The sequence below is a fragment of the Cornus florida genome, unplaced genomic scaffold, assembly GCF_030987335.1.
Source record: "Cornus florida cultivar Cherokee Brave unplaced genomic scaffold, ASM3098733v1 CherokeeBrave_3.0.0_Hap2_Chr03, whole genome shotgun sequence".
NCBI lineage: Eukaryota > Viridiplantae > Streptophyta > Magnoliopsida > Cornales > Cornaceae > Cornus > Cornus florida.
The window spans coordinates 89,345,669-89,355,723 of NW_026775573.1; the positions used below are offsets into that span (position 1 = coordinate 89,345,669).

At 35.9% G+C, this 10,055-nt stretch overlaps 1 protein-coding gene across 1 annotated transcript; it reads left to right on the top strand.

Annotated features, from left to right (window-relative positions):
- The first annotated feature begins 2,219 nt into the window (after positions 1-2,219).
- Positions 2,220-5,386, top strand: LOC132298854 (B-box zinc finger protein 20-like). The gene is made up of 2 exons (XM_059795188.1): positions 2,220-2,804; positions 4,265-5,386. The coding sequence occupies exons 1-2, from the start codon at positions 2,619-2,621 to the stop codon at positions 4,727-4,729; spliced, it is 651 nt and encodes a 216-aa protein (XP_059651171.1). The 5' UTR covers positions 2,220-2,618; the 3' UTR covers positions 4,730-5,386.
- Positions 5,387-10,055: the final 4,669 nt, after the last annotated feature.

Below are 10,055 nucleotides of genomic sequence, written 5' to 3' on the forward strand. Positions count from 1 at the left end.
TAATTTCATACAAACCAACATAACATGACTGATATTTACATCATTGTAACATTCTCAATCTATTGATGTTGGATCCTTAATCTAATAGTGTTGTATGATGATACATTATTTTAATTGATCCGAATGATACCTATTCCCAAATATTTAAAGAAAAAGGAGATGCGTGAGAGCTCTAAGAGCAGCTGCAGCGGGCTCTTCATAGTCCAATTTTCGCTCGAGAGAGAGAGGCTTTGGGCGTGCAGCGGGCTCTTCAAAATTGGTAGGGCCCATTTTTGCTGGCGGACCAGCTCGCGGTATTCAGCGAGCCGGCCCGCGATCACTGGCATTTTTTTTTTTTTTGTTTTTTTTTTTTGCTTCAAAATGGCGCCGTTTGGCCCCTCTTTTGTCTTATTCTACAGCTCCTGGAACAGTGAGGCACTATTTGGCATATTTTTTATATAAAAAAAAAACCTAAAAATAGATTATTTTGAGCTCTTTTTTAAAAATAAAAAATAAAATAAAATTCATTAAATAAAAAATATATTGTTGATGCACTATTTGTCAAAATTAAATTTGATTTGGGCCACAAATAAATTAAAAAAGCCTTTTTTTTTCCTTACAATTTGTTTTTTTTATTTTTATTTTTTCGCTTAAATTTTAAATGTGTACTGCTTCTTTTTACGGACTTGAAATACTTGCTCAACTATCTCTAGCCTCAATGAATTCATAATTTCATAAAATTCGTCTTGATCTTGTTAAATCAAAGCTCCAAAAGAATCATCTTCCGAAGAGGATGACGAGGAAGATGAAGAATTAGAGTCTGTCAAAGGAAAAGCTTGTGATGACGAAGTCATTGGAATTTCAAAATTGAAAAAGATGGATGATGATATTTTGCTACAATGGAGAGAGATGAATGTAATGATAATTTTCAGATAAGCAAATGAGTATTATACTCATTATATAAGATGAAAAATATAGTCGTTAAAAATATAGCCGTTATACTCATTATATAAGATGAAAAATATAGTCGTTAAAAATATAATCGTTACAAATATAGCCATTAAAAATATAGCTGTTGAGGAAAAGTTTAAAAAAAAAAATTTAATTTAATTTTTTATTATTATTTTTTTTTTGGAGAGCGAAAGTTCGGAGAGCATGATGGAGTGCATGTTTCTGAAGAGCGAAAACTACTGACGTGACTCTTGAAATTGCTAACGTGGCTCTTAAAAAAATTGATGTGGCATTTTTAGAAAGCCAAAATCCGAAAAGACTGATGCAGATGGCCTAATACCATTTCTCAATATAGTTTTCCATCTAAAATTGAAAGGTGATCAGATACTTCAAACTCGGCGAATAGGAAAATGGCAATGAAAGCAACCGGCTTTGGTCGCTATAGACACTAAAATTTAGTGGGCTTTGGTTTTAACCAATGGACCCATTAAATATGGGCCTAATATTTAATTAAGTTATTTAATTGGTCCAGGCTTGGTCCACTTAAATTATTTAATTAACCCAGCCCAGATGATTAAATGAAAAGATAATATTCCTAATAAAATATATTTGGAATAATTATTTTTAAGGATAATTATCATAATATAACCGGCCCGGCCCAGTATGATTTTATCCTTATCAGAAGATGACATGTGTCATCATCTTATTAATCTAAGAAGCTTATAAATAGAGGGCTAAAGAAAGGAAAAAGGGTACACAAATTCAGAGTCCAGAAATCCAGAGATTTAAAAATCCAGAGACTCAGACAACATGCCGTTCTTCATCAAGTGCCGTTCTTCATCAAATTCAACAGTGATTCAAAAACAAGCTCGTGCAGCCCTTGTATCCAACCAACAATAAAAAGAAGATCAAATCAGAGGACCATTCTTTTTGTAAAAGATATCACAAAGGATTATACTATAAATATTTCTGATTTAATAAATTATTATTTTGTCCATATTTTGTCTTTATTTACATATTCCAAAATTTGTGTCTACAGTCGCCCATGTAGTTTTCCATCTAAAGGTCATCAGAAACTTCAAACTCGGCGAATAGGAAAATGGCAATAAAAGCAACCGGCTTTGGTCGCCCATAAACTGACACACCCATTCTCTCTCTCTCTCTCTCTCCATATATATATATATATATATATATATATATACACACACACACACACTAGATATATATGCATATATACTTGCATATGTTTGATTATTCAATTTCTCAGTGAAATATGCTTGGACCAATAAATGAGAAGATAAAATTAAAGCTTCCTATCCCATGCGGGCATGCCCCAATTTCAGAAGTGAGAGTGAAAGCTTTAGGATAAAATATAGACTATACAATATATATATATATATCCCCGCAAATTCCAACTTGTTGGCCATTTCGGACTTGTCTTCACATGCACACAGGAGAGAGAGTCCTCAGAGCACTCCAGACTCCAGAGGTTTCTAAAAAGTCAGTAAGAGTTATGACCCCTGAAGCTTAGCTGTGCCTCCCTTTAGTCCCCTAGTCATGTGCCCATAATACTTCGTCTCTTTCCCATTTTAACTCATAGATAGATCACACCAAATCTAGCTCTTCGCATTTCAACTATGTGTATATTACAGAAAGAATGAGAGAAAGAGTACAAAGCTAGAGAGAGAATGAAGATCCAGTGTGATGTCTGTGACAAAGAAGAGGCCTCTGTTTTCTGCTCCGCTGACGAAGCCGCCCTCTGTGATGGTTGTGACCATAGAGTCCACCATGCCAACAAGCTGGCCGGCAGACACCTCCGCTTCTCTCTCCTCCACCCTCCCTTCAAAGACTCCCCTTCCTGTGATATCTGCCAGGTATTCTTGCTATATAGATACATAAACATGAATTTATATATACCACACATATACATATTCATACATGACGCTCCAAATTAGATAAGATCTAACACTTACCTCGTGAATTGAGTACCCTTTTTTTGTTTTGAACCGGTAACATCCGAGAGAAAGTACTGGCAAGGAATCCTACCGTTGGAGTTAACAAATTTTTACTGGAACTTCCCCCACGCGTCTTACACTTTACCTGTTTGATTAATTATATAAATTTTGTGAATTGTATGCACTGGTATGAGACGGTGGTAGCACACCATAAGGCTAATTCAAGCTTTGTGTGCACAACATGCACCCGAGTTTGCATAACACTTACGGTTTGGCTAAACCCGGTACACAGTGCACCCGACGCACATAATATCTATTATGTGACATGTTATAACCAAAAAGATATTATTAGACTTAATTTGACCTATAGTTACTATTTAATGTAGTCAAAGTCTCATACTTTGACCAAAATGCTAATGTGGACATGAAAAAACAATATTTATTCTCATTGAGGCACTTTTAGACATATAAGTATTATTTTTTGTGCACGAAAATATGTGTGCATATATACATTCATGTTTACATCATAGAGAGATTATTTTTATTTTGGGCATAGAGGTACCATTTTTATTTACTTAGGTATTACTTTTTATGCATCAAGTACCATTTTTTTGTGCAGCTCAAAAAGTAGTACCTAATGACAAAAAATAGTACCTGCATACACAAAAAGTGCTACATATGTACTTAAAAGTGGTACCTCAGTGAGGTAAATAGTATTTTTTTCATGTCTTTATTTTTTCAAAATTATGAGATTTTGACTCTATTAAATGATAGATATTGATCATTAACATCATTTATATGTAATAATACCTAATTTGATAATGTGCGACACCTGTGCATCAAAACAACGAGGTTTTGATTCACTGGATCTGAATTCCTGTGAATATGATAAGTGTACCTACGTATATATTTTGCATCAATTGACCTTCACTGTCAGGCTCAAATTTGTAGTTTCTAAAATTATATTCTTATTTTTTCTTTTACTCTTTACATTCCTTAAATTTCCTTAGTAGAAAAAGTCAAATTTTTCTTCCTCAATTGAAACTTTTTAACTATTTCCTATTAAAGTTCTTTCATTTTTCTTTCCTTTTATATTTTAATAATTTTCTTCTTCTTTGTCTTTTTGAATTTTATAGTTGTTATATATATGTGTGTGCGCGCACTCCGTATTGTTTTTTTTTTTTTTTTGTTTGGCAGTATGCCCCCACTTGAAATCCTGGCTCCGTCACTGTTCACTGTATGAATAATATTTGCACAAAATTTGAGTTAACGAAATTTTATAATTGCCACAAAGTTTGAAAAATCAAGCACCGTGTATACCCTTCTTTTCCATAAATACATATGTAGATATATCTTTCATCATTAATATTTTGTAACAGGAAAGACGTGCCCTTCTGTTCTGTCAAGAAGACAGAGCCATCCTTTGCAAAGAATGTGACATTCCAATACACAAAGCAAACGAACACACACAGAAACACAATAGGTTTCTTCTCACAGGTGTGAAGCTCTCTCCCTTTTTTTCCTCATACCCAGCTTCATCATCCTCCAACTATGCTTGTGAGGTTGCCACTGATTCCGAGGTCAAAAGCTCTGTCTCTAATCAATTCTATAACGACCCAAGTGATCCGTCTGATTATGAGCAGAACCCATTACCATCAACCTCAACATCAACAGTAGTACCTTCCAAGGTTGATCATGAACAAGAGGGTTCAATTTCAACTAGTAGCATATCAGAGTACTTGATGGAGACATTACCCGGATGGCAAGTCGAAGATTTTCTTGATCCTGCATGTTCTTCCCATGGTTTCTGTAAGGTTTGCAATACACCTGAGTCACCTGACTAGTAGCATATACTATATATATGATGTGTGTGTGTGTGTGTGTGTATTTTAAATATGTGTTGTTTGATGATGGGGGAAGAACTAAGTAAGGTCACTTTTATATATAACTCTTTTTTTTTTTTTTTTTTTAACTGATACTGTATTTGGAATTGGTTTCAGAACTATGACTATGAGCATAACTTGGCATTTATGGATTATGATGCTAAAAGCAAGTTGTATCCTTTTTCATCAGAAGATTTGACTCTTTGGGTACCTCAAGCTTCACAACAATCTCCTCATATGTCTCACAAATTGAGGAAATAACAACTAACCATTGGCCAGATATGATATTCTCGGTGCCCCGGCCTGAAAAAGTTTCTCCCCAAACTGCTGCGATCAATGAACTCAAAAAGGGTGTACTCTAAAGAAACAAACAAGGTGATGAAAGAAAGCAGAAAACGGAAGTAAAAATGGTTCTACAGTTTTTTAGATCAGTCAAACCATCTCTCAAGAAACCAACAGCTTTTGTAGAAATATATAGATCTCTCTCTCTTTCTCCAATGTATTCATAACCTGTGGAATATAATCACTTTTTGCTAGCTGTGCCATACTCAATTTGGGGTTGGTTTACTTAGATTGTTTGTAATCTATATCCCATTTAGGTGGGTACGTTAGCTATTTTATAAGACATCAATCATTTTGTGAATATTCCATTCCTTTCTTGTTCCCCGGCAATTATTCCATGATAAATGGGAAACAAATAGGGAGTGGAAGGTCAACTATGGTTTTGTTGGGTTAAATAGATTGGGTCCATGAAGGAAGACAACTTCACTCTTAAGTACATTTCCGGTTATGACTTTCCTTTTTCACTATGGACCCCTTTAAGGAAAATGTCCTCTAAAAGGTGTACAAAAATAATGATGTGTAAATTAATAGGGTGGTTTAATGCTACAAGTGGGGCTAGTCCCACATCATGTTCACATGAAAAAGTTGATGGGATATATGATTGACTGTTAGCCCCGCCTAAAAGCTTAATCTTTTGGGTCGGATCGCGAAATATCCGGTCTTAATTGGTATCAGATTCAAACTCAGTCATTAATCTGGTGTTACGCCAAACGCCCTGCCTGGATGTGTCCGGGTACATCACACAGAGTAGGCTGGATGTGTCCGGGTACACCACACAGAGTAAGTAGGATAACCCGACCGCAACAAGGGCGTTGCAAGTTCCGGTAGAAAAAAATGTTACAAGTGGGACTTGTCCCGCATCAGATCCGGATGGGAAAGTGGATGGATATATATGGGTTGGGTGTTAGCCCCACTTAAGGATTTTTTTTTATTTTTTTTCCTAGTTGGGACTCACACACACTGTCTCCACTGAGGTTCGAATCCCTGACCTCCCTTTGGGAAGTAGGAGTTTTGTACCGCTAGGCCACAGGCCTGTTGATCCCCACCTAGGTTTTTGAATCAGATCGCGAAGCACCCGGCCCATTACATTTAGGCACTTAAGTTTGCGGAGTCTGATCACGTTTGATTACATTGGGGAAGAAATGGACCGGGCCAATTGTTATGGACTGGTTAGAACTTGTTGTTTTAGAGAAAACTTGCTAGTGGAAGAAATAGACTGATCCAACTTTTGTGGACTAGTTCAACTTTGCTAAAGTATACCACACCAATTACGTCAAGTTGTACTGGTCCAATTTTTCTAAACCGATCCAACATGCCTTGAAAGTGCAAAAATTAGTTTTCTTTACGGTTTTGGACTCTCCAAAAGACTTACATTTGTGAGGCAAGTTAGTTTCCTTTGAGAGAGATTATTTATATGAACCCTAATAAGATTTTAGGGTGTGCTTCATGTAAGATATATTATTTTGCCGCCACAAGAGTGTGAGAGCAAGAGAGATTGGAGAAAATTTTCATTGTAATCCTTCATATTTTTCATAGTGAATTGTTCTATAACGACCTAAATTCGGAGGATTCAGATCGCTAACCGGGTCCTAGCCGATCCTAGGTCACACAAGGGTAAAATGATTAATTTACATCAAAGAGGATATAATGCGACTCTAAGTAAGTTAAATGAGATGTATACAATCCATTCTAGTCACTCCATGACATTCTAAGAGGTCCTATGGGAGTTAGTCATGGTTCCCCACAAATACCCCTTCCTGATTTTAAGGATTTCTAAAGTAGTTTGCACTAAAACAGCCAAAACTTCCTTTACGAATGGAATTTTGGAATGAAATTGGCATCATTGGAAAGCTGACTCAAAATCATTGAACTTAGACTCAAATTTGACCCAATTTAGTTAAGAAATGAAGAAGTTATGACTGCTCGCAGTTAGGGGTCCAAAATTAGAGTTTTGCCAACACAGAATAATTTTAGGGGACCTGAACCGGTTCAGGATACTTGAATCGGTTCAACATGGGTAGTGTGCCCACATTGGGAACCTAATTTCACCCTTGGACTGATTCAAGGGGGCTGAACCGGTTCAAGAAGGACAGAATAAAAAAATGGCCCAAAAATGCCTGATTTGAGTGCAAGGGTTATGGACACCTCTAAGGTCCCATGGAAGATTATTAGAGTGCTTCCCAACTTGCTTAAACATGATATATATACAACATCCTAAGTTCTCATTACACCCATAGACATCAAATATGCTAAATCATTTAATCATCTACATAACTAATTTTCGTTCATTTGAGTTACGTAGTCAAATTAGTCCATTTATAATCATAACTCGTTTTGTCATCCATGTTCAAAATAACTCATTACATCATTGCCCAAAATAAACATAATATAGTCCCAAAAGAATAATATTACAAATTTGAGACCCTTAAGGTTATCTTTACAAGAGAAGTGAAGTCAACAAATATTCGTTACAAAATTCTCAAAAGATGCTCCCATCAACCCTAATTATACTCGTGAGGATCCGTCATCAATAACTTCTTCGTTACAACCTGAAAATTATTAAAGGAAGGGGTGAGCATGGAAGCTCAATAGAAGATGCCTAAGGCACCAACTTTGGACTCCCTTGAGCCATACATCACACATTGGGGATGAAAGTGAACCAGGATCATACACTGAGGATTTTCACAACATTTAATTCACTAACAATCTCAACAATAGTATTTAAGCATTTCATCACAAGTATGCATAGAATGCAATGCAATGTCCCATGATTTTCCTTTCCCAACCTTAGTCTCAACCGACTCCAAACTTGGCCTTTACCGGCCCTAATTCCCACTTACGCTAACCGATTTTTACCGAGCTGAGATTGATATTGACCCTGGTTCCAAGTCTGGTAACCATTTGGTCCTAGTACCAAAGTTACACGTCCTATACCAGCATGCACTCCCTCTAGGTCGAGTTAGAACCAGGCTCGCGATACGTGGTTCATTTCTAAATTCCTCTTTTTCTGCCCATTATAAGATGGCTTACTTTTCAATCTCATCCAACTTTTTCACCATTCTAAAATGGTTCAAATGCTCCTCGCATTCAAATTCCCCACCATACCATGCTTATAATTCAATTACATCAATTCAACATTAATTCTCAATTACACAATGGTATTGACACCAACATAGCATTCTTCGTATAATAGGTACAAGCATGGCATGTCATAGATAATAATCACAACCATGGTATTCACCATAATGTGGATACAAGCATGCTCATTAGACAATTTCAGATCATCTCAAAATCATGCTATAAGAAGTGAACTTCTTGTAGTAGTGAAATTTGTTTAATCATATTATAAGAAGTGAAATTTCAAAGTTCGGGACTCTTTGTGAGTTTTTGTGCTTGAAAATTTTGTTTTGTTTTCTTTTTATTTGGTAGAATCTTCAACATATGCTAGATTGTCGTTCATTATCGTTCTCTTTGAATACATACGATTGGAAACTTGAAAAGACTATAATGACCCGAACCCGTAGGTCCGAACCGCTAACCGGGTCCTTACCCAAAACCTGAGATCACCTAAGTCAAACCCACTCATGGCTAGTGTCCATACATCATTATTATGTCTTAGTTAGGCTTCAAGATGGCTCTAAACAACTTTCCAAGATTTGAGGATTAATCATGCAAGAATAGGAACAAAGTGCCATAAACAGCTTCATTTCGATTGACCGAAATAAAGCTTCGGTCGGCCAGAATAAAGTTTGTACTGGTCGACCGAAATGGGCATTTCTGTAATGTTTTATGATTATATATATATATATATATATATATATATATATATATATATATGTTAAAGTTATTAGTTTTTTTTTTTAAAGTAAGTGGGCCCCACCATTATATTAAACCTCACAACCATCAATTTTCCTTTCTAGGCGTAATTCTTTCTTTCGGACTTCCAGTGGCTTCTTTTCTTTCTTTTTCTTTCTGTTTTTTTTTTTTTTTTTTTTTTCTTTTACAATTTCAGGGCTTAATCTAGCTTTATCCCTTTGGAATTTGGTAAAATCTTATAAAACAAAGTTAGAGAGCTCATCGAGGCCGACGATTTGATTAGAGCCAATCACCATTTGTCCAAACCTAGGGATTTCGAATTTAGGGCTCAAATTGGGGCTTTTTCTCTCATTTGAGGTAGGGGTGTTCTAATGCATAAATTCTTGTTCTTTTGTGAGTTTTCTTTCTTCATTTGAAGACAAGCATGCTCAATTTGTATAACCTTTGCAAGGATTGTTTAGATGTTGGATATGGAACACATGACTACTTGTTAATTGTTGTGTAGTGATTATATATTCCTATATGAAGTTAAATTCATGTCTTAAATCCTTACCATGCTAAATTGATGATTGATTGAAAGCATGAGTTATGTGTTTTAGAAATTTATGTGGGATAGTATGTGTAAAAAAAAATTTATTGTTGAGTTGATGATTTGAAACATGGAGCATTCTTACATCATCAGGAATAGAAAAATGAAAAAAAAAAAAATCAAAACAAAGGAGATAAATTTTTAGGAAAGTATTTCTAAAAGTGTTTGTGAAAATCGGACGCATAGGAGGCGCCTAGTGGTCCGTGATATTAGTGTAGTCTAGAAAGGAGTGTGGTTGAGCTAACTAAGCCGGATGCAACGCCTTGGAGGTGCCTTGTGGTCGTGGATAGTTAGTCAATCCCCCTTTCGTGACGCCTTGGAGGTGCCTTGGGTCGGATTACACTAACGGTTTGGTTGTTGAAACGGAATTGTTTCGGAAATGGGGAGTGGCATTTGCATAACATTGCACTTCATAGCATTGTAGTAAATCTGTGATTGGTTGACATTTGCTACATACTTGTTGTTGTGGTTGAGAATATGTATTCCCCATGGTATGACCCTGTTCCTTTTTACCCATTTTTTGTGTAGAATTCACAGGGA

What these genes read in the sequence shown, in the direction of transcription:
- LOC132298854 (XM_059795188.1), top strand. Translation starts at nt 2,619, where the DNA reads ATGAAGATCCAGTGTGATGTCTGTGACAAAGAAGAGGCCTCTGTTTTC. An exon ending in CTTCCTGTGATATCTGCCAG is followed by an intron (nt 2,805 to 4,264) that starts GTATTCTTGCTA and finishes ATTTTGTAACAG; the next exon opens with GAAAGACGTGCCCTTCTGTT.